We start from the raw sequence: 26,412 nt of genomic DNA, 5'->3' as shown, positions 1-26,412 counted from the left end.
TGCTATTTTTTCTCGTAGTATGTTTGTTGATCAGAATAATACCCTTGATATATAATAAGTTGAGAGGCGATAATATTAGCTTTTTATGCTCAAGTGTAAGGCAGCAATTCAGCCGTCAAAAATATGATACAATACCTGTCTGCGGTAAGAGCTTAGTTAACACAATAGGGGCAACAACAGAAAGCTATCGATTGAGTTCATAGTCGATCAATGAAGATGCTGCTGTAATAGAAGGCCCGAGTAAAATGATAGATTTCTTGTACACTTAACAACGGGGGCCTCCACTTGCTGACGCTTATGGTTACCAATAGTCTAGGGCGACGCTTATATCCACAGTTACTATTGCAATCGTAACTTGTTCAACTACGAGACGATATTTTTTAGCTTCGTAATCCAGTATCCAGATACATGACCCATTCGGAGTTTACTACATATTCACCATATAGCGGTCGAAAAAGAGATGGAAAGAGGGAACGAATATATACGTGTTTTGAGGAAAGCCATATGATAAGATTCGAGAGGGAAGCAAACGTAGGAGTGTAAAGGCTAGGCTATGCTTTTTTTTTTAAGATGCTTTTTCTAAAAATAATGCTAAAGACCATGATGTCACTGAGGTTAGCATGGCGCTGGCGGAGGGAATACATCTGTTCGTAAAATCGCTATTCAACTATAACAGAGTCATTCAACGAAGTACCCTTGTATACACCGGATCCCTAAGCCTTTAGCAAACCTTATCTAGGGCTATCTGTAAACGTGTTGATCGCTGTAATGACTTGCATAAAGGCTAAGTTATGAAAAGCTCCTTTGGATACGTGCGTGCATATAAATAATAGGAACAAATTCCTTTGAATAATGTCTTTTGAAGGAAAGGCAAATGTAGGACTAGAATAGAGAGCTGAAACTAACAAGTGAAGCGCCAGGATTTCATTTGCTGTAGGGAGGTTTCATCTTTGGGTTTAGCCGATTAGCGGCTGCCACGAAGAAAACCCACCGGCGCACACACACGGCCCGTTAGTGGACACGTACTCTGTACAATATTCCGCTGTAACTGGATGTAGCTACAGGTTATTGCGGACGCCATCGTTGACATCATCATTAGTATGGCTGGTGTTTTTAAATTCTAATTAATTAATGTTTCGAGAAACGAAGCGCGCAATGCCAAGTTTCCTTTCTGCTCTGTTCGTAAATGTTCAGCGTAGCAGCCTTAGCAGCAACAGGTCAACCTTATGGCCGAAGATGGTCATCGGCGAGAAGGAGAAGCCGAGGAGCGTTTAAAAAATAAAAGAAAAATGGTGCATTTGCATTAGTGTACAAACGGCATCCAGATGTTCGTGAGAGTTTAGCAGGCACAGTCCATTGTATCGTCGGATATAATGAAAGGATAGCGGCATTAGAAACAAAGAAAGCGGCTCGTTGTTCTCTGCTCAGTCCTTGCTGACCTTGCTCATCTGGTTGAGTCCTAATCCGTCCTTTCAATAGTAAGATTGTCTCTGCGCTTCTCATCGCAAAAGAGATGAGAGGCGAACATGCTAACAAGTCTGTGGATACTGACGGAAATAGATGTTCAAAAAAAAACAGAAGACGTAGTCATTTTTCGTGGTTGGTTCTCAAGAAAAAGGATTCTAGTGTTTTGCCGTACAGCACGTCACGATTCAATCGGACGGGATGGTAATAGAAGGAACGAGGAGGTTCCAAATATCCCGATTACTGTCTTACCGAGTTATCGTTAATCGACAGATGTGGCATTTAGAGCAAGGACCTCTTTCGACCTGATACCAGAAAAGGACAGTTCTTCTTTCCTTGACAACACCAGCAGCAGTGGAAAAAGGCACGAGTAAACAGCGGGCAACGAACAACCCGTTCATTTCTTATCTTCATCGCCTTCCAGCCATGAGAGGTTCACATTTATAGCATCGATCTGAGTTCCTAACTTAAACTTGAAGTTAAATAGCTATAGATTTCACAGGTTTATGTTACCGGCTGGATGTTTGTATGTTGCACTTTTTTTTTAATTTATCAAGTTAGACATGTCTACGTATATATATATATATATATATATATATATATATATATATATATATACACCAATACTTGATTATTTTTCGCTTTTCTGAGAGAAATTAATACGTTTTCTGGTAATCTCTGCCCGTTGCAACAAACAGTGTTACGAGCCGATGCTTAAGACAACCTAGACTTAATGGAATCATTTAGACTGGTACAGGTACACGGACTTATTTTGAGGCAGCAAAAACGTAAGCGCATAGGTGTCTGAGTATTCGACTGTGTTAATTTGTTTTTAAATGTATTACGCACAGAGACGATGTACACCTCATATTTGATCGACCGCAAAGGTAAAAAAAAGTATTTAAGGAATATTTGATACGGAAAGTGTAAGTGGTGACGCTCCGTAACGTATCCAAAGGTAATTGTGCCTATACAATAGAAACAATCTAATCAAAGATCTCAGCTGGTTACATAGATACACGTTTATACGCATATATATATATATATATATATACGCTACAATGATCTTGGAAACTGCTTTAACAGTATATGAATGTTCCTTGTGCTTTTTGCTTAACGGCTCAATGAGGTGAAAGTGACCTGCTTGACCTAAGTTGTTTGAAGCTGCAAAAGCTTACTAAAATGATTGCTTCTATGGACAGCCGTATCAGACGCAGAAGTTAAAGTATTTAGACTGAATTGCACGACTAAATAGATGAAGTTAAGATTGAATAGCAATAATTGAAGAGGGTTAGCAGTCGAAACTCGAAAGAAGAAAACATCTTGTTTCCATCAACAACGAGAAAAAACGTTGACAGGAGGGGTAGCCACGTTGCTCCAAATGGTTGGCAGTTACCGTGCGAATAGTTTAAGCCACAGGCGGCAAAAATTGCATTCAAGCCAAGCCGCATTATAAAAAAAATGAATAAAGCAGATCATTGTGGCCCGTATCTTCGGTATATGCAGTCAATCCGGGGAAATAATACCATCTTGAATAGCTATACTAACTATATAGCAACAGCACTAGCCTCTCCGTTCTCTGCTGGAAGATCATATGGATAGAAGATATTGAGTCGAGTGACGCCCTACTACCCGTGTCGATATATTACATACCGAGTACGTATATAGAGATAGATATATCTAGCCAGCCATCTTGCATGAGTCGTCTTCGAAAAAGTTTTCTAACGAAAATGTTGCCAGACAAAAATTAAACTACCTGATGACCAACAAGACGTGTCTAGAAGCCTGTAGAATAGTAAAAGCAGTGGCACACTACAGACATTTTCTATTCTAAAGCTTAGTGCAGAAACATTGAGAACAGCAAAGATGACTCATTTTTCGTGTAGAGTAAATTGGACGAACCTTAAATTTCCAATCCGCTTCTGATCTTTGTAATCTGCTTGGAATCAAAGCGAAACAGAAAGAGCTGCAAACAAATGTGAAAGCAACGTATCTGTCCCGGCATTGAATCAATGATTAATTCGTTGTACTCGAATGCTTATCAGTATGGATTCTTGAATGGAATGCCTCCGATTCATCCGATGAGTGAATAACTACAAGTTTCTAACAAGTTAAGTGGAAAACAGGTAATACTATTTAAAGGTTTCGTTATATTAATTATGTATGTTTAAATTAGTTGTTAATTAAGCCCATTAATTGGTTAAGCCCATATCAATTGCTAAGGGCACAAGCAGTGTTGTCTCTAACCTACTTTTTTGTATAAATATTGTTTGGATCTTATGAAGGGCATACAAATGCAGGCGACAACTTTTAGAGACCGTATGGCCTCTAGCGGCCGCTGGTACATAGACCATGAGAGATTGGCCGCCCTGTCATTTGTCGAATATACATACGTTTCCCAGCCTACGTACGTTGCATGCACGATGCATTCTGTTCATACCGAGCGGCCTAAATACCGTTCTTCTCTCTCATAGATCTAACTACAGCAAAAACGGCAGTAGATAACCAGGGAGGGTCATTAGCAATCGGAGACTCATGATCCGGCCAACATTTCTTAATCAGCAGATTACGAAAACAGCCGTTAATGCAATCTATACACTCCAGTGGCACTTGGCGCTCGTGGATACGCGTCATCGAATGTCATTATATAAATTGCAAAGTTTGCTCAACTTTAACTTATTAATAGATTAATATATGGATTAATTTATTTTTTTCTGCATCCAGGGATTATGGGTTTATTAAATATAATATGGGTGGAGAAATTATTCACCATAAGCCACTGCGCAGTCGAGCATATAAACGCATGCCTTCATGAAGGGTAGTCCTTTTTTGTTCAAAGTATGGGCGTTGGTAATCAAGTTGGTTACATGCTTCGCGGGGCGCTGTAGGTTACTGGGCCTACTTTAGCGCAAATAAGCAGATTTCAATACCTGACCTCCACAGTGGTGGCAAGGCTGCTGCAAATACTTGCTTCTTAAAACGGCGTCTTTTTGTGCCTACCGGTTGTAATTGTTTAGAGGTCCTTTGCATTGATATCCTGAAGACACGGCCCCTATTTTCTTACCTAACGAATTTCGTTTCGTTATCTTTTGGCACGAAAAGTGTACAGCACACACATGTAGAGGTACAGCTTTAAATGATAACTTATGTCGTATCTAAGAAGAGTGAGCAAAATTTGTGCTATTGTTAGCTTAACTAGAAACAGGGTCAGACAAACAGTGTTTATTTGGCTTAGAAGAACATTTTCTGTTCAAATTATACACTCGCATTATATATTTACACTTTGTGCACCGGTTTCAAAGATACGACCATAATATCATGCAGTTTATTTACAAATACTTTCATTATAGGGAAGTGTCCGTAGTTACCGGTCAAAACCCCTTTGAAAAATGCGTGCGTAATCCGCGACAACAGCTAAGGCTTGCTATTGTACACATTCTGTGCTCGCTGTGTTTGTTGTTTTAATTGAAGAAGGAAGACAAGATGCACTTGTAACAAATCATTTTATTATTTAATTGTGGTAAATTATTCCCAGGGTAATGCTTTCGTCTGTTTGTCCGGCAGTAACACTGACTTGGTTGGATAGGTTCATCGAGGTTACCAGCCAGCTGCACCTAATAGGTGTCCATAACGCATAAAGTACCTATGTATGATCGAAGTAGGAATGAGACTATCACGTATTGCCCGGCTTAGCTATGTATACGCTTGTGCTACAAAAACGACAGTATCACAAATCGCTAACCCAACCTTTTTGGCCTAAAATCTCTTACGTCCTAGTGCGCCATTCACTGTTAATAAAATTGTATATATTCACTTATCTCGAAATAGGCGTTTTAAAAAGTTACTTTGAAAGCTTTTTAATAAGTGAGCGAATTTAATGAGTATCCGGTCTGCTGAGCGAAAATGTCCATTTTAATAAACTAAACAAAATCGTTTCGTAGAAAAGTTTTTCGCTCGAACGTTACAAACGATAGAGGTGACATAGCGGTCCGCAGAGTTCTGGCTTCGACAACTAATATAGTATTCAGGCTCGAATACGCAATTCGTTCGTTAGCAAATATCCCAACGTATCTCTTTCTAGATAGAAGGAAACTTGGCATGATAGTTTTCGTACGCGTCTTTACATGTGTTGACAATTTTGTGTATGTAATAGTGAGTCATTGAGCCCTATGTGTAGGCTGGGATGCGCAAAAAAAAAGTGATATTTGACAAAAATTCATATGTCACTGGATCGTTCCGAAAAGAGAAAGGATAGCTCTGTTGACTAGAGCCTAATAGTGCTAAAATCTGATCTTCGAAAATTAGTCTTTTGACGCTCGCTATAACTATCCAAGCTACCCTATCTATCACTACAGACATTTCTATAGGGACTAATTTTACGCCTTGGGAGCAAGTTCCGATGCGCGTTGATTCGGGAGGCTATTTTTGATATGGTGATATCCTCTCGATGCACTATCCGCTAAAACAAAGCTCCCTCTTGCAAGCTTTTTGGCAGCCAAATGCTGATGGCGGCGTAAATCATATATCTATACCGTACCGGACAGTAGTGAACTAATCTCACAATGTGACATTTTCCGTTCTATGACCAGCTTGAGATCATTAGGTAGAGGAATTGTTCTAAGAGCATTAGATTTTTCTATAGACTAATCTTCGATAATATCAAGAAATAATTTGACGTGAGAGCAATTGTTCGTGGTCGATAAGACTAAGTTGCCTGCCGCATTCCCGATCATGTATAGAAGTACATTTGAACTACATGCAGTATAAAGTCCAGAAAGTTAGGTCACTTTGTGCGCAGAAAATTTACTTCAAATTCTCGAAGATGTGTCTAACACAGAACTGATTCATGCATGGTACGCTAACTGGTTTGCACGACTCTTGGGTTCGCTCGTGCACACATCGCCGCTACATCTATCAGCTAGTTGGCGGTACGGAGATAGCATATATTGCTGAGAATCAGGAAGAGTCGCCCGTGTCTCTATGTCGATTATACCCTCGTGCACGACGAGACTCAGAAAACTGACCCAGCTGCACCCCCTTTCGTGTTTTCCTTCATGCATATGGCTTTTATGAGTCCACCCACTTTCAGTACGCTGACGGTACTTGTGCGTTGTCGGCCTCTTGTGCGACGCTTTCACCAGTCTCGTTCATCGGTGCCTTGGAACAAAAGGTCAACTCTAAACTACTTTATACTCTAGCCTTTCATAGTCTTATCGACTTTTCTTAGCTTACGGAAAAGAGAGTGCACGAATTTCGGTCCTAGACACGATGGAAAGACCCAGGCGTTTTATGGCAATACATTACTACAGTATAGTATTAGCATTAGCCGCTTGTAGATCACTAGGCTTGGGCGTTGGCAGATTGGTTCTTCAATTTTTGTCGGTATTCCTATATATGATTCCAGTACTTTTTTTAGGAAAATGGCAGTGTTCATCAAATCGAAGATCATCTTTATTTATACGAAGAAAGTGTACACATCGTGGTTGGAAATAGTTTCTGATATTCATAGGAGAGCATGCAACAATTAGCTATATCTATATATCACAGAAAACAGCTAAGCTTTTGGATTCACCCGTCTATTTGCCAAGCACAAATATTGTTGGTTAATTCAGTTGAAACTAACCGAGAACATTTTGATGTTGGACGATGAAGGATGGGGCAACAGGACGAAAATCCAAAGTATATAAGTGTTCAGGAAGCGGTGACGGCAAAGCCTTTTTTTTCTAGAGCAACGAAATGTTTTCGTACACGTTAAATGCTATTTCTCATTTTCGAAAACGTGTATATAAAATAAGTCATTTTTACAAGCAAATATACATATCTGGTTCTCTAATAAAGAATGACCTAAAATTTGCAGTGACCTTTGGTCACTGCAAATTTTAGGTAGATCTGACCCAACGAACAATTTGATAATTGAAATCTGCTTAAGAGCAACATGTCAAGGATAGAATTGGAAACAACTATACCTACTTATGTAATCCTAATCTGCTACATTAGGACGGGTTCTATCAGTAAAATAAATAGTCAGCAAAGATGATTCTGTTTAGGAGAAGATTTTTCACCCTATCTAAAACTCTTTACGAAAAAATTTACAATGAATTGTAGTCCAGGCTACATGATGGTACACTACGCTGTATTATCAATACATGTAAAGCTTACCGCACGATAAGGAACGCATGGCAAGTTCTACCGTTGAATTGGTCTTACCCTAGTGCTCCTTAGGTCGCCACCTTTACAGTCAAGAAGCGATATGACTTTCGCATGATCATCCATAGCATGATTGATAGCTTGCCAGCCATGGCGTGATCAGAAAGTTGTAACGCAATTCGGAGAAGAATTGGTTCGTTGTAAGTACATTTCATAAGCTTGGCCGTCTACTCAAGTGCAATACTCTGGTCGCCGTAAGTATGCATATTGTACGAAGCTCGGACTTATCACTTGTCGCTAGTAATTCATAAACGTTAAGGTTGACATTTTTTAGCCTGTCATGAATGCTGCTGGCATTCTGGGCCAGCTCAAATTCATTGTGTTCTACTGCCGCGGTCCTTCACCCATTCTAGTCCGTTGTTTCATACGACCCATTCAGCAGGCTACTCAAAGACAAAGAGCGTAGCACTATTAGTGGTACCAGCTAGTTATCGCTGCCGCTGAGGTCATTTTGGGTGGCGTCATCTTAGCCACGCTATTAAGCCTCGGCTAAAGTTGTATGGGGGTAAGCATGGGGCTAATGGGGTCAAGCTGCAACCGTTTTCGCAGCTATTCAGAGCTTCCGTGTTCCACAGTGGGTGACAGTAATCGTGGCTTGCGGATCTGGGGTAGATCACGCCAATCGAAACACAGCAACGCCGATAAAGTCAACAGTCGGGGCTTGGTTCGATTAATGTTGACAGCCAACCTGATTCCAACTACCAGTGAAGTTGCCGTATGGAAGTGAGCGGTGGCAATTGGACGTCGAGTAAGTTATGTTGGTCCTTTAGTAAAGCTTCATAAGCAGCTGCTTTCAGACGGATCACGTTGGCTGATTTTTGCTTGAACTGGGGACAGCGAGGCGACTTCATCGCTCGGTGAAGTGAATGATTGAGTGTATTTCTAGTTCGCAGCTATCGTTGTCTAGCTTCTAGTATCTGCCAACCATGCTCACTTGTCACTGTCTCAAGGTATAATGTTAACGGGCAAAGAAATGATAGCACAGTACTAGCTGCGAAACGCGAGCGAAAGTCGCCTTTACGAGCTGGAAGCGCATCCGGCGTACGATACTAGCGATAACATTCAGTGGCCTTAGGGTCCCGTTCAAAGCTTTTGTAACGATAGCGTCATGGTGTCTACGCAATCGTTGTATGAAATCAGGCCAGCTACGCAAACAAACAGCATAGATCCTATTATACACTGCACTGGCCTAGTAGTGGAAGAATAGGCTTTAGTCGACCTTCCGCCACACAATCCAGAAGAAACTAATCGACCGAGTCCAACAGTGATGTCGCCTGCTACCGGCAAGTTCGCTTGCTCCATGTTTCCACAATCCTGATAGTTAGCTTAAACTTATTTGATGTAAACACCATGATTGTACATACGTAAATATAATCATGGTAAACATATTCTAACATTACTAATATAGTCGGATGGAGTGCCACAAGATCAGATTTACAAGAAACCTTCGCGCATGCGTTTATCGTAGAAGACTTCCGTATATGATCATCCAATTCTCATAGTGATGCATTGAGGCATTTACGCCTCTGGTCTTGGCTGCATTAATTATATTTCAACATGACGTGCACTACGCTAGAAGTCGGTGTGGTAAACATAAACCAGCTTCTACCTAAAGTATAAATTTCTATTCAATTAATCGAGAAAACAGACATCAAATGAACGGCAGCCTAGCTAGATATGATAACGGTTTGTAGTAAATGAAAAAGTGCTTCCGATCTTCATTGCTCGACTATCAAACGCACAAAATAAGACTAGCACACACGTACATCATGTAAGAGAAAGAGTGACCTTATTATAATAAAGAGAAAAAGAAATAAGACAAAATAAATACTGTCAAAAGCATAGTCAGACAGTCAGCTGTGAATAAACTCGGCTGCGTCGTGTGAGAAATACGCCATTTTCATACAGAGCAAAATCGATATAGTGGAAGTGTTTTTTTCCCTAGGTGCTAATTGTTTTCCATTTTTTCGTGAATTTTTTTTCCATCCCGTGAATTTTGTTGAATCCTATTCTAGGAAAACTTTGCCCACGTTTCCGATTATGTAATCGACACATGGCGGAAGAAACGGCAAACAATACCTTATCGCACGGTCGTTAATATTATACAAAGGTTTACATTTTTTTTTATAAATGTATTTTTAGGTAGGTTTTGCAAGTCGGTGCTCAACTGTTCTTCGATATTCAGAACAATCCAAACGGAAAGTTTCTTCATTTTGCTTGAAGTTTGTTTTAATATATAGGCATATGAGCAAAGCGTACGAAAATCCTACGATTCCCGCATGCTATCCATTTCCATCCAGGTTATATCCATTTCCTAAGGATCTATTTGCAGACGATTTATTTAATGCATATAGCTAAAGATATTAAATTAGTAACTCGAATCCATATTACGTTTGTTTATCCGTACTCACATCACCTGCGCATGCATGTATGCACGCTATATATCCATCTGTATGCACACATTAGTGTTACCATTAATTTCTTACCTACTATACATACATATATGTCAATACGTTTGCTATGTTTGTCCTCGTTTTTTATAGTTCAAATCAATCTCCACCAATAGGAAGACTGTTGATCTGGTATAGCTTTATGTCGTCTGCTGCCCCAGAGGGCGCCGGCGTACCTACAGTATAAAATAAACATCTACCGCTTAGTAGTTATGATAGGTGTTTATTCGATTCGTGGCATCGTCCTGATTCTATTGTTCCGCGTTATTGCTTGACGCTTCTACTCACATACCTTGTCTCGATTTGGGGCATTTTGCAATAACAGATTATACTGCAAACAATCAAACCTTTGCAAATTGTCGCGCGGTTTTAATCTGACCGTCGTGGACTACCGGTATTGTCGTACCACATATATATTCGCATGTAAATTCCCTCTCTTTAAAACAGGTCTTCTAGATAAAGAGATTTCGAATTTAGCTGGTTGCCAATTGTGGTTCTAAGTAGAATTGGTAAATAATTTTGTCAAGTTACTTCGACCGCGATACGTTGGATTCTCTCAGCGTCTATCGATGAGGTGCCTCAATCGAATCAATCGTTACCTCAGCATGGTAACATGGGGATTGCAATTGAATTAATTATATCCGGATTAATCTAATTATATCCGGAATAATATCCGGATATAAACATCCGGAAAAATCTCGACCCGCTTTACGGAGAAATGTTAACTATGGAAAAAGGGGCTGTATATATATAGCTACATGCTACCTTATTCGCACTGGGTTAACGTGATGGGATATAAACATTCAAACGCCTTCGTAGTAGTACTCAGTTATTATCAAGAGAAATTCTAAGATATTTTGAGCGTTTGATATACCATATAATATAATATGATTATGTTTATCCCGGTTGATAAAAAAAAACTGCGCGGGATGAGATCTAGGCAGACTCATGGAAAAAATCTCAATAACTGCTATTTTTTACCGTACTATGACAACGCCGAAACTTATTATGGCATACGATCTTATGGTGATATTTAGATACGAGCACGAACAATTTTAGTACTTAGTCGGGCATGTTTGATCGAAGTATACAGCAAAAGAAATATGCTATACTACATAGAATCGGGTTGCTTACCCAAGCAAAACATAGTATGTGCTTAAGGATTATCAAAATAGTATGACAAGTAAATGGACGCTATTCAAACAAAATGTTGTGTGTGACCGCTACGGACCCAAAAGCTTTAAACTGAGTGGCTGGCTCCAAGTACAAAAACTATTTTACATTCCCATACAGGCTTTGGATCAAAGGCTACACTTCCCGATGCGTACGTACGTTGTTCTTTTTTTTTTGTTCCGGTGCTATTTAATCGATGTGCCTGCTAGAGTGTTACTTACGCTGGTAAATATATAGATACCTAGAGATACATTTCAACAAACGATACCCCTTACACATTACTGTCAGCGTTGATGTCATTGTTGCCATATCATACCAATCGTGAGCGATGGAAAAAGGAAGTGTACCATCGATTAAGCTTAAGTCGTACCGACTTTTCTGCAACGCCCTCTATTTAACGAAAAACCTGACAGAACATATCCAGTTATCACGGCTTTGCCCATACATCCTTGGCCAAAAAATATCCCAAGTAGGGAAAAATATCCCAATTTGTGAAAAGAACAGTACGGCTCTAACGAATTTGCTTGATTGGCAACCGCTTTGATAGCAAGAAAAGGGACGGTAGAATTGCGCAAGAGGATGGAGCGAAGGACACACGAGAACATGAGGAAAGCCGGGTAGGAGTTGGTGAATTAGAGAAATATGGTTTGCTAGATCAAGCGTGAACACGTTAAGGTTGAATGGTACTAATTTTGAATAGTTCTAAGTGGTGGCGGTAGCGACGCTTGCGATTTCGGCTGAAGAACCCTTTCGCTCGACAACAAAAAAAAAAGAGAGACAGAAAGGGACGGCAGCATGAATCAAGATTAGTCAAGGAAATCAAGCATCCAGGCAAAAGCTAACCAACGCACAATGGTACAGGTGCAAAGACTAGGTTTGCGAGAACTCGTAACTGGATGAACAGAGGTCGTTCTAAATTATAACAGATAGAAGCCGTTACATATATAGCTATAATCGACCGGATGCGTTGTTGTCGGCTAGCTGGAAACTGAATCGGAATCTTTTCCAGCTCTTTAACGCTCAGATGGCTCCCCTGACATGAATCTGCCTATTGTCGATAGTCATACACATATTCTTTGCACTTACGGAATGGGACCGCTAACAAGCGGTCCAGTCAGAAGAGCTCGCTCTGAAGCTGTGCTGAACTGTGTTGCCGTACGCTTCCAGCCGAACTTTTTGTCAAAATAAACATTCTTTTATATCTCAAAAAGCAGCATCCCAGTAAATCGAAGGAAACAAACTATTCATTTACATCTCCACCCTCAAACAGCCGCTGCCTTACCTACCCCCTCCATAGTATCCGAATTTTGGTGTTCCTGTTTTTTCGAACTTGGCTATTTTCAAGCCAAGAACGTATTAATGAGCAGACAATTATCCCAAAGTACCTCTTCAACATCTATATCGTTTCAAACTCTAGGGCTAACAGGTGAAAATTGATCTAATCATCGCTTGTAGTTATGTACAATTTTACAAGGGCCCCATTATCAAACTGTTTAATCTGTTCGTTTAGATTTCTAACGAGCGGATTTTTAGAAGCTTTTTAAGAAAAAGTTTCTCGAGAAATAGCATTGCGTTAAGTACTGGTTTAGAAAAAATCCCTCTTTCGATGTACATTTCAAGACGCCAAACAGAATTTGAAGGCGTAATCGAAATAAACTTCCAAAAAAGTAACTGGCTATTTATATCCGCCTTGAGCTGTCGCAATACTTTATAATGATTTGATCTCTTAATTTTTTTTATTGTTTGCAGAGATATCTCATCTCGAGGACACAGCAAAAGTTCGTCGAGCCGGGGTGAATCGCCACAGGGAAGCCCTCGTTTTAAGAAACTGCAGATATTTCCCTCCAGTTCCGGAAATTCGTCAGGAAGTGAAGCGTCACATCACGACGAGCGACATCAGTCGACGCCGCCTCGAAGCCCCAAGCAATGGACGGCATCCCCTACCACAAGGTAACTTTGGGATAATTCAATCTTAAATAACTGCTAAACTGAATCGCAGGATACATTATCAAATTAGTCAGTTTTGAAGTATAAGTTAATAACGCTCGCGTTGAGCTTTCTTCATGTTAGGGTTAAAAGGCATGTAGACTTCGCTTGCAGACGTGCCCGTACAAGTAAAATGCTATCTTCGTTCGAAGGAACTAAGGAGTACTTATTCTGAAGACTGAATAACTAATTTTTTTCAGAGAATTAAACGTTCTGACTTTACTATTCAAAGTTGAGCAGCGGTGACAAAAGCGATAAATGTGACACCTTTGGACAAGGGTCTATATGGGGGAACATAGTGCGTTTACAAATATCACATGTGAAACTGTTTGTGAAAACTTATTTGGACGCCCAGTATGTAGAACAGTCGGGCAATCAGCCAAGCCGTGCCTTTATCTGGGTTGTGCACATAATTCTACATGTATTGGTTGAAACTAAAATTTCTGCTTTTACTAACATCAGATAAGTAGCGACCAGCTCTGCTCAACATTAAGTTCTATCGTTCATACTTTAGTTTCTTCTATAATACATAATCAGAGAAGCCTGATACGAAAATGTATAATATACGATCTAAGGAGTTTAACTCAATCGCCTGGAAAGCAATAATATCTTTTCCATCATCCCATGCATGTGCTTCTTGCATTTTGAAAACTGTAGAACTTCAAATAAAATGAACAAATGGGAAGCTATAAGCTTAACACTAACCTGAAAACCGGACATAAAAAGCACAAGAATCTGCCTTAATGACAGGATAGAGTGTTGAAGCTTGTGCGATCCATCTTATATGTGCTCCGTTACCGATAACTGGGATGAAATGCTTGTTCCTTGACGAGCAGCACCAATGTAATGACATTTGGATCCAAAGGCACGCTTGAGTGATAAGGGTCCCGCCTGTTTGCTGTACAGGATCTGAGAACGTGTAAGATACAACTATAACTGGGCGAAATTATTTTTCATTTTGTTAAACCGTTCTGCTTGATTTAAATCAATAAACGAAAGCGGAACGCTTCAATGACCAGGATAGAAATCTAGTATCTCGTTTGTCACGAATAAGGCACTAAACTTGCTCAGCTAAAGATATTTCATCGGCATACAAATGAACTTTGTAGCACTTAGTAATAAAGTTGCGCCAATAATATCGCCATTGCAAGTGAGGGTGCTCCGAACAAAGTTGCGGCTCACTTTGAAAAATTTTCTTCGATTTGGAACAAAGGAAACTGTCAAATCAAGGAGAACATCACATAGCTTGTTAACATCAGTTGTTCCAACGTGTCTCGTTGGTCAGCGGCGACTGTACCTTAATTTATGTACATCAAACATATAGAATATGCAGGACAGGTGTGTATGGTACACGTATTGACCATAGTTATGCGTTCACCTAGGGTTTCGAACTGAAAATGGGATAGGTACATCTTTTGACTAACCCAGTTCTAGATTCCACACTGCCGTGCGGCTATATATATCAGTTTTGCTGGGACCATAATATAGCTCTACAAAACATCCATATAAACCCAGTTTGCCAATACTTAATCGATCTTACATTTACCCATCGTCCGTTATTTGTCGTCTGTATGCTCGCTAACTGAATGCACCTCTCAGAACTCTAATCTCGACCTCTCCCTTTTCGTTGCTCCGAATACTCGCCGTTGGTTGCCACTTACCGGAATCCCTTACTTCCCTTCTTCCCTACGGCTTTGTAGGCCTGCTACCGCGATCAGCAGAGCTGCAGCTATTATAGTTAGTGCGCATTGTACAGTGTCCTTTCAGGTTCAGCCTGTTGCCTAGTTAGCTGTTGTCTTCGCAACCGTCATTCATATATTTCGCATGGTTAATGACAGATGAAACTGAGACTACGTCATTCAGTTTTGTCTAGTAGAAAGTAACTGAAGATAAAGAGGGGGTATGAGCTTAAATGTGAATGAAGTCGGCGGCCTCTATAAATAGATGTCGCAAAGACTTCCTCGCTAGCTGCAGTATACATGTACCTGTTTAGAGCTACTAGCGCGTCATTTTTTTTAGCTTAACGAAGTTTTGCTCATTATCCCGTGCAGCCTAATCAATCATTGAGATATTGCATTTCTATCTTCACTACTTTTATTTTTTATCTGTGAACTTACTGCTGTGTATCTAAATTCAGCAAATGGTAAGTCGGGCGTAGTAGGCGCTTCCACACGGGACAGTATTTGGGATTCCCAACTGGCGTTCGGTAGTTTTCTGAATTTTTAACATAGACACTGCAGTAAAATCCCCTTGTTGCCACATGAAAGTGGCAATGTAGTCACCATCTATTTTGTTGGCTCAGTCCATCGATGACTGAGGTAGTATGTAAGGAGACTGTTCGTTTCGCTGCTTAATAAGCTTAGCAATCATATGGAAATAGATAGTTCGTTTGGCAGAAATTACGTGAAGGTTTTCGCTCATGAATGTAACGCTGTACGCATTGAATGACTATTACTTTTATATATTCAGTTGCTTTAATCTCTAAAGCTGCGCTTTGCCCATATTTTTTTCAAAACAGTATAATAAACATTGTGACATGAGAAAATTTAGGCGGTGAAAACAAAGGGAGCAAGGTGGCGGTCCCATGATACAGGCGTTAACGCAATACATTTACGTATTAAATTGTGGAAAAAGTACTAACCGTTTTAAGCTGGAATTAAGGCAAGTTTTTTGTTTTATTTCAACTTAAAATCATCCAAAACGCCATTTCGACCCAAATTATCTCTGCTATTTTCTTTTGGCAACGTTAAAATTCTATCACTGTAGAACTTCTGTAATTTTTAGGCGAAAGTTGTAACAATCGCGTCCCTCCATGCTCAAAACTAAAATAACGCCTTTAAGGTGTTCTGCAGGATTCGATCCGACCTACGTGGTGGATATATTTACATTTCCCATCTCAAGTTCGCTCATTTTTGGCCGGCTAGCTAAAGATGTATGTAATTTGCCGTTGTTAAGTGGAAGACAACGCTTTTCCTGTTCACTAGTTCTCTATGCCGATCTTTGTCACTGACTTGTAGTAATCTTGTTAGCTATTGACCGTAGAGATCCGACTCGTATTTGTCTGATAATCTTATGGACATGTTGTGACCTAGGTTCGAATCCGGGCCTAGATAAACCTTGAACCTTGAACTTGAAACCTAGAAAAGCCTAGACAAACTTTGTTTCGCACTTGGAGTGAAATGTGTGACGGAACACCTAGTGACGACGCCAGACGTAAAACTCGAAGCACAAGGAGACTTTTGTAGATGAAAAACTTCACAGGAATTCATGTGGAAACTATATTATTACTATTTTCGAAACCAGCTTTTATCACCTGATTTCAAAGTATTTGGTGGCAAATGTCCAGTAGATACTTTTCGACTTTTAATATAAGAAGACAATAATTTCATCAAATTAGCCGAGCGCTACGAGAAACAACTTTTGCACGAAGATTTCCAAAATAAAAGGACAAAACCATTTTTATGCCCTTTCTACAAAGAACGCATTTTTATCATAAACAAACATGCATACCTTTATTGTAATAAAACGACAGAATATAGCAAGTAACCACATAACCCATATAATCTGAAATATGTTACGTTAGTACCGTTTAGTTAAAAAAAAACAACTAATACTTCTTCGAGAAGTCAATATCTACATATAAGTGGTAAGTACACATTAACTGCACATGACTCTTTAGAGGTACTTTTATAAACCCCAAATAGGAAAATACTGTATTTACATATAATAGAACCACAACTGATCCCCGGGGTCCTTATCCATCGTTATTATTATTTTTCCATTCATCAATCCCTTATATTAATCAAGCGCAATGATAGAGACATGAGCCTATTACTCAGGTCAAGTATCAACTTACTGACGTTTTACGAATCGAACTTCTATCTCAATTTATCCACTACGCGATTAAATCGGCAAAATTCCCAGCTAATTAAAAGTCAGACGACTGGTCTCTTTTCAGTGTTGACAGCTCGACGAACAGAGAAAACCCTGTAAGCTCTATTGATATCTAGCACCATATGAACGCTAGCAGTGTTTGGATACCTTGCCATAAATTTCTGCTGGACGTGGTGTTAGGGTTATCTGTCTTCAATAGCCGATGCTTGCTCGATCGCCAGGCTGCTAGCAAAAGGAAACTCTAATCCGTGCTCCAGACAAGAAGCCATTCACGTGTGCTATAACTACTTCGATTGCTGTTGATATTTTTGCCACCGGCGTGGTAGGCCTTAATAATGTAGAAAACACTTAGCTAGCAATCCATAAGTCACTAGTTTGTCGTGATACTGTTCTCTTTTTATACGTTCTTCTGCTCGTGGAAGCGCTTATTGCTCGCCATCAGCCTGTACCGTACTACAAATGAATCTATAGTACTTATGCTGCAAATTAGGTCAAACCATTGGCTGCATGTGAAACTAGTAGCAGAGTTTACTTTTTATGTATACTTGTTAGGTAACTAACGGCAAAAGCCTACCGTCTAAAAGTGAATTTGGTCGTACTTGCAGAGATACAAATGTTTGTATTTTTTTTTGTCTGCGAAGCAAAACAAGCGCATAAGATGCTATACATTACGATTTTTCTACTGTCTTAGCCTTTTCCTCAGCTAATACTGGCATTTATGCAAAAAGTTCTTCTAATTCACTTTCTTCTTCATATCGTCCTTGCCTAACCTTTTTGAAAGTCCTTATTTGGCGATCGTCTTTGCTCTGCTCGTTCACCTAAGCAGTCTCTCTCTATTTTTTCCTTCTCTGATTCTGACGCTTTCACGAACCCATCTTCTTATAAACGCCTGCCTTGGCAAATCGTTTCTCTATGGGAGGAAGGTGGCAGGAGCGGTTGATCGATGTCGCTTTCATCCACCGGGTTTTATAATGGATGCTTCGTCATCGTTTGAATAATGACATAACGACGGCCTACACACGTCTGTTGTGTTCGGCCGGCGTTTGAGTCTCTTGGCCCTCGTCCGGTCAGGCTCCTCGACAACGACGTCAACTCCTACAAAGAGAACGTTAAAGAAGACCAAGGGGAGGAAGAAGCTTTGCCTTTGTGGTTGAGGTAGAGCGTCGTGTGAATCACCAGGAGCAATAAGGAGAGTCCGTTTCTATATGTATGGGCCTTCAGAGGTGCAAAATAAGTCACCGTTGCTATAGCGCACGAACAATAACAACTGTGGATGTGACAGTAGGGCGACAAAGCTACCGAAACGACTGCCGCGGTAATGCATTGTTTCTGCTTTGGATTTTAGCTACTGCTATATGGAAAAGAGACACGTGTGTATATACTCAACAAACTGGTCGACTTTTTGTCGGTGCAACTTCTGCTCTGGTAGTTGTTTTGATCTGATTAGCCCATTAATTCCGCACACGTGCAGCGGGTTCAACAGTATCATGTCGGTCTGGTGGTGATGGTGCTCGTGGATCATTTATCCGCGTATCCTTCCTTATCTTATACATAGGGCACCATTTAGCATCTTAGGTCATTGATCCGATATTTATATAATTATTCATGCGTTCTAATCGCACCGATGGGCACGGAACACAAAGTACTACTCTGGGGGCTCTTAGTATATGTCACATTATTAAATACTGTAAGCTTTCTAGCTAGCTTCGCTTAAGTTAAACACACGAGTGCTAGAAAGGCAAAGTAGAAAAAAAAAAAAAGGAAAAACCGCTTCTCGTACCATCTGAAGAATATCAAGGTTGCGACTTTGTACTACGGTAGAACACTGTCTATGTTCCAAATTTAACTTTAGTTTTTAGGTTAAAAATTATACCTAAGTTAGTCTAGGCAGATCTGTGCTGATTATCAAAGGAGATTCAAATATTTACTTTTACTATTAAAAACAATGTTTAAAATGTATGCTATGTGTTTATACCACTCACTTCAATAGGGGTGTACTATTATTACATTGAGTTTAGCAGGCCTAGCTTGTATCGTAGGTCAAAACATCGGGAACAAACTCACACTCGTTATTCAAATGACATTAAATTACTTTTCAATAGCATTGGTATAATACACATAATTTTATTGAAGTGAACTGTTTTTCCCATAAATCGGTTTCATACTACCTATAAGCTTGCTTCGACTCTGCCAGGAGACTAGCCATACTCCGTTAATGGTCTTGTGTTTTATGTAATGTTGCAATGTATCCAACAAAAAGACGTGGATACATCGACAATTCAAATGGCACGTAGCTCAAGGTCTGTACCTGTCGGCGGGCCTGCTTTTAATACCTGATTTTTCCGGCATGCTGTGGGCCATTTACCTCCACGTCCTGCAATGGGCAGATCGTCTTCGCTGGGGAATACAGCTAAACACTATAATGACTTCCCATTAGACTTGTAGACGGGTTAGTGAAGTTATTGTAGGAGCGGTACCTGCATCCTTGCAAAGTAGGCATCTGCGTTCCAGTAAACAGAAGTTCTTTTTCACTAGGCTATTACATTGTTTTTAATGGACGTCCTTAATGAAACGTTGTACCTATCAAGATCGTGTCTCAACAGGCTTAGAATAAGCCTTATGGAAAGTTTAATTTAGCTGTCAAAAACCAATTTACTCTAATGGCAACCAAAATAATTTCTCACAGAAATATAAAGTAATTCTATTAATCGGTACTCGCTGAAGGATATAGTAAAGTATACTTCACAGCATAAAAAATTCATTTGAAAAATGAAGAATGAAAGTATGCTGGAGTACTCAAAATACATAACACAGATACTCATATACGAATAATATTCTACTATGAATACCTACGAATGTAACGTTCAGTACCTTAACAGGTTTTCGTACCAGAACGAAGGTTCGCAACGCTCGCTCAGAGTGCTATTTTCAGCCAGGGCGCCTGACGGACGGAAAAACTCACCACAACCAAACGACTGCATGTAGGGACCCTGCGACGGTCGGTCTACCTCCCAAGTGGTTACGCACATAAAGCAATACTTGTTGTCCATTACATCGCCAGCTTGCCAGTTTTCTGTTGCGGAGCTGCTATAAGCTTGCTATTGAAGATTGTTCTTTTTTCCTTTCTATTAAAACAAGACCAAGCACCTGTATGCTAAATCCTAGACGCAGGATCAAAAAACTTACCGATCTAGTCCTTTGTCTAGCGTTGGTCGTTTCTACACACAGCATGGGCTATACCCCATGTTGTAGAATTTCGATCCTGCCCCTCATGTCGTGCAACTCTGGACGCTTGATAACTTCGTTCGCCTTAAAGTTTTTTTTTTTTTGAACAAATTGGATATGGCATGTGCGACCGAGTCTCAGCTATCGGCAACCGCGCACCAGAGGGGCAACGACAAAACTAGTCAACTTCTACTGAATGTTTCTACAGCTCTTGCTCAATTGCCTTTTTTCTGTCGAGGCTATTGTCGTATAAAACGTTTACAATAGAGATTATTGGATCCCTGGGGCATAGCTTTTAAAAAGATATGAACAAAGAACGCCTCTAAAAATAAGACATGTGCATATATCTGGTCAAATTAGAAAAAAAAGTATAAAATGCACAATTTATTTAACTACCATGACCACGGTGCGCCTGGAGGAACGCCGAAAGTTTGCCGTCGTATTAAAAACAGCTTGTTCTAGAAGCCATTTAATGTTAAAGACAACATATCTATCAGTAATTTCTGCACCGTACTGCGTTCTTACATTTTCAAATCCATCTAGCTTAGTAAGTTAATTTTCTACGTTTAAACCCTAATTCTGAATACAAATTATCAGCTTTTCTTGCTAGTTTCCTGCAATTATCCTTGTTGTCCAATTGCAGCTCTCCTATTGCTGTTTGACTCCCATGAATAGCCTTGTCTGAGTAAACTCACTAAATTTTAAGTTATTTGGGTAATGTTATCCCATTATCTTCGTTCAGCTAGTTGATGATCTTGTTTCAGTAATTTTAATAGTTTGTTTTATTGATTTAGCCTGGTTTAGATATCCATCTATCGCCGTGTGTTTAGCCTAAGGGTCTGTGTACCCCGTGCTTTCTTTGTGCCTTTACTGTTATTCAGTTACTTACCAAGTCCTGTATTCTCACCCAGCGAAGCCTTCACACGAGAAATCCTCATAATCATTTTCGCGGATCAAAGTTTCCCAGTCAAAGGAGCTCGCTGTCTCCTTACAATTTCGATTCGTTTTCAACAATGCGTCAGCCTTAATCCACATGTAGAAAGAAGTCACGAGGGTTGAGGTCCGTTATACGCTATATCGCATTTGACTGTGGTAGTTTCTTACTGGAGACCTCTTTGTTCTGTGATCGATTGAGCTTATTTGATGAAATTGTCTTCAAATAATCTTTACCGGAAATCAAGCATATGAACCGTTCGCATTGGCACAGTGGCGTGAATAGTTACTGGGAATAGAGAAGTCTATGCATCGGTAGATTTATACATGTCGGAATAAGCTGCTAAAGAATTTTTATCTCTGTGCTTCGAGTTTAACGTCTGGTATCGCCGTTGCCATTCCGTTAGAGGGCTGGCTCCCAGCACGAAACGAAGTTTGTCTATGCTCGGTCTCAAAGCTAGACCGCAACGTTTCCCTAATATTAGCGGGTAAATACGTTACCAACTAAGTTATCACGCGGAGTAGTTCAGTATATCTAGATGTTGTTGGTGCCAAGTTACGTTACTCGAGGAGAAATATGAAGCTAGAACATTTTGCGTGTTGATAGACACATATGGTCACCCTAAAGTTTGTCCATGATCATCTATCCAACCGCGACCGCTTGAATTGCTGCTATTTGGGCCGAGTCTGTGGGCCTTTTATGACCCACATGCGTGCTTCAGAGAGACTCCATGAAATATTGGGGCTTTAAAAATAGATCCCATTAGTTTGCAATCTCCAGCGGAACTTGTCACAAGGGTTTAATACATTTTTAAAACACTATCATTTGGTAAACGTGCCATATTTACATTGGTGTTTATACAGCTCATCTGGGTCATGGTCTGGATCTGGAAAATCGATAGATTTGTACCATATAGCAGCCAACAACTTTCTTGTCTATTAGAATCCACCTATTGATTTCACTGGCTGAAACGAACTTGAAAATATGAAAAGCATCAATCGCTCTGTATAGTAAACTGTCTTATCCTGATCACGTCGTTTAATCATACGGTTGCGTGTACTTTCTAAAATTAATTGAGGCCATGCCGCAAATTATCAGGTATAAAGGACAGAACTGGATGGAAGCACAGCGTAGCTATAGCCAGATAAAGCGACAGTTACTTGTTATACATAATTAAATAAAGCCGAGGTGGATACATTTATCAGATGTGGTGCATAAAAATTTGCTCCTACGAGACGACTATACCATTGGCTTATTTTAACCTAAGTTCTAGTCAGTAACAACAGTTTGCTCGCTTCTTAGTGACTACACATTTACGTATGACCTTGTTCTATCCAGCTGGTTACTGCATGCATTTTCACAACCAGCTAGATAGAACTTGAAACAAAAACAGCTTGAAAAAGTTTAATTTGTTTGGCAATGCGTAGCAGTTTAAGTACTAAAACATTTATTTACCGCACTGAACTTTTTCGGCCGGTTGTAAAATACGATAAAGTAGACAAGGTTCAACAGGATTCTAGGGTTACATTCTTACTTTTCCATAAGCAAGGATTCTTTTCCAAGGGATTCATTTGTTACTCTTTAAATCGTCCTAGAGGATCAGATCAATTTATCCGTTCGATAGTCGACGTGAAACAACGAGAGAAAAAGGGCAAGGGCATCACTCAATTGTATCCCCCCTCATCGGAAGCCGAGGTCGCCGTATGCGGAGTCCCAACAGCACTCTTTGTCCTAATCCCATATAAACGCAGCAATCATCATATTTGAACTTCAACTTATTTGAAACAAGACTGTTCACCTTAATAAGCAGCATCAGCATAATGCTGCGGCAGCGACAGCAACAGAAGTCGTTTTCTAAACCTCCATCGTTGTCCATGAAAAACCCAGGACAGAAAAACTTTTTTTTTTTTTAAATTTTCACCTGTTTTTCATGCTGTAGGTATTTCCCGGGGTTCAGGCGACTTCAACCGATTCCGTTGTCCTGCCTGCGCTCCGCCCGCATACCTCGGCGTTAAACTCGAGCCTACTTATACTCTAAAGCGAGCAAAATTTTGAAAAAGGGAAACATGGACTAACCCAGCACTGACAGTGGTAATAGAAGCAAAAGAAGATCGGAGAGAAACGCTCCTAACAAAAGCATTTTACTCATCTTTTTGTGTCCTGCCTGTTCATTAGCTAGCCTTTTTTAGTAGCTCTCCTAATCGAGTAGTAAGATCAAGAAAGTTACGGTCTTCTGCAGCCAGTAAAGGCTAAACAGGAAAAACTCGCAGCGTCGTTTTGTATCTGTCTTTCATTAACGCATCTGTCGTGCTTGAAAGATTGGCATCAAACATATATTTCAACAAATTTCTTCATTCAATACACGAAACGACCCGCAAACTTTCTAACAGGACAGAGTTTGCATGAAATAAAGAAAATCTGGTGCATCATATATGTAGTTGATGGCATAAGCTCAAGCCTGATTTATGCTGCATAGTGTAGATGTGTGTACACTTCAAACGCTTGCCTGATGCGTGTTTACACATCACTACGAGCTGTGAACCTAATAGCAATGGAATAGATGCTTGAGCAAGAGAATCTGAGTCTGCGTGTGATCTCAATAAGGTTTCCAATCTAGCACCTGAACTCTACAACGTTCATTTCCTTTTCCAGCCTATAGAGTCCTGGAAAATCCGTGGAACAAGTGTATTTTCTGGTAGTGACTTCGATTTTATGAATAAATAACTTTACGTCCGTTACGGTACTTGACTATTACATACTCATTGCATGGCATCTGTATGTACGAAAAAAAAAAAAAAAAGCTATGGAAAATAGCTATACCTGATTAGGTTCATCCGACAGGCCAATTTTCGCCTGATCAATTATAAATATCAACCCTAATATAAATATCTGTAATGTGATTTATACAGCTCATTTTAAAGACCGAAAACACAGTATCTTTTACGTTTTGTGTTTACGTCCCTCGATTCTCGAATGCTATACGCATGAAATATTTATATTGAATTAAGGTCACGCGGAACGGATTCTTTTTTCTTTTGCACCATTCTACTTGCCCTATACGCGCTTTTCAGAGTTCATGATAAATCTTGAATAGATACAACGAGCTGCAAACAGAAGTATGAGTATTCATACCCATTTTACCGTCTACTGTCTAGAGGTGGGTTTTATATCTTCTCGCCATTCCGAACCACTAAGAGTGTGCTTATTCTTGAATTTTTGCGGTGGGTGAAAGCTTGTTGGTTACTAGCTGAAATGGCCGCGGCGCCTATCCATCACCACAACCGGCTCAGAACTGTCCTGGTTCCCCTGGAAGTTCTGAAATCTAAATATAAATAACTCATAACTATGACAAGCCCCCCTTTTCCGGCTCCTCCTGCCGAAAAGCAAAGGGAGCCGGAAGAGCCGACGATTCTGAGCGAGGCGTCAGCGTTGCAGGGAAACCTAAACGATAGCTGAAAATGGCAAAGCGCTGTTCGCACGGCATCAGCGACTACCGTAACATTTACAGCTTTGTTCTGAGGCAATTGAAGTGGTAGTAGTAGTATAAATAGTAGCTATTGCAAGCATATAAGTGGTGACGATACTATTGGCTGTGGTACTTGAGGTGCCTGTCAGAATGTACGACACTAAGTTTCTTCTGATTATGGAATCAATGACTTGTATTATAGCATCACGCGCCTGTTACTTTCTTTAAAGTAACTGTGGTAGATGTAAGCACTAATGTTTCTATTTAATTTAAACCGACTTCAAGCTTTGCCCATTTGATCCGAGAATTAATAGAGAATTTTTGGATTTGCCAATCCCACGAGAATGGTACTCAAGCCGAGAAAATTACGCTTTTTTTTTTTTAATTTACGAAAAGATAAAAGGCGGCGATTTTCCGATAAGGGACGTTTCGCGCGTGTATTTTCGACAGTTTCTCAACGACATTGCTCAAGTGTCCTTAGCTCGCCATGACCAACTAAAACCCACACAATCCGTAGTGATCGATGTAAAAGTGGTAGCGAATGGTCTCTCAAACAAAAATAAAAACCGTTTGCTAGGCAAAATCGTCTAGATTCATCTATTTATCGTGAAAGACTTCAAACATGGCCAAAAAACAAAACAGGTTAAAAGCACCTCAATCCATATATATAGTGGTTGCTTAGTGCAATGGGTCGTGTTTGTAGAAGCATGACGTCTATATGTGCTAAAACAGTACGCAAAAGTGTCTGAAAATAGTGACATCATGTCATTCGATAATTGCTTTGCAGGTAAATTGTGCCGTGAACTAAATAGTTCCATCTATTGTTCCCTGTTCCGAAATTTCTCTAAAGATCAGGTTTAAACGAACTAGGCCTCTACTGCGGGTAACGTATTTGCCTGTTAATTTTAGGGACACGTTACGGTCTAAGTTAGAACACGGGCTTAGACGCACTTTGCTGTGGGCTGGGAACCCGATTGGAACGGTAATGCCAGACGTAAAATTCGCCGCATAGAGGCCTCTACGGTGGTCATAACTTTATCATTTTAAATCCAATGAGTGTGTGTGTGTGTGTGTGTGGGGCAAGCTGAGAGCGAGTGTACACGTTTGTAGACCCTGTCATCGCTTGAGGCCGGTTATTTCCTATATGAACAATACAGAGCGTCGTATTGCAACGGGGTCAAACGAAGCCCCGCTGTTTAAGTACCGGAGATAACACTCGAAGCATTTATTCATCTTTCAATAATATTCTATCATATAATACGACAAGAGAACAGTGTACTTCGGATTAGCTCTACTAATCAAATGGCAAAACCATATAGAATTGTTCGTCCGTGTTTAGGCCGCTGGGCGTGCGAGAAATTTTCCTCGAACCTACTATTCACAGGACCTTACAGCATCTGTTGACAGTAAATAATAAGCTATCATAAGTCAAAGAAAATTATTCTTGATGAACGGGAAGTCCCTGAGCTGTTTAGGGAAATATCACTATCTGCATGCGTTTTTTCCTACTGGGTACAGCATTGGCTAAAGCTAGGCATGGCCATCTGCCAGCCAATTCAGAGTCGCAAAACACCAAGCCTGACGGTGCCTTATATTATAACCTTCTCAGAGTG

The 26,412-nt window shown here is 40.1% G+C and overlaps 1 protein-coding gene across 2 annotated transcripts in view; it reads left to right on the top strand.

Annotated features, from left to right (window-relative positions):
- LOC111267966 (inactive phospholipase C-like protein 1) overlaps positions 1-26,412 on the top strand; it is a 121,254-nt gene that overhangs the window by 53,056 nt on the left and 41,786 nt on the right. For both annotated transcript variants that reach the window (XM_022846604.2, XM_086971510.1), the window contains one exon: positions 13,044-13,244. In XM_022846604.2, the coding sequence (XP_022702339.1) occupies positions 13,044-13,244 (201 nt within the window). The remainder of the gene's footprint in view (positions 1-13,043; positions 13,245-26,412) is intronic.

The sequence above is a fragment of the Varroa jacobsoni genome, unplaced genomic scaffold (genome assembly GCF_002532875.2).
Source record: "Varroa jacobsoni isolate VJ856 unplaced genomic scaffold, vjacob_1.0 scaffold_1244, whole genome shotgun sequence".
NCBI lineage: Eukaryota > Metazoa > Arthropoda > Arachnida > Mesostigmata > Varroidae > Varroa > Varroa jacobsoni.
Note: the sequence above shows the minus strand (reverse complement) of the source record. Positions and strands in the feature narration are given on the sequence as shown.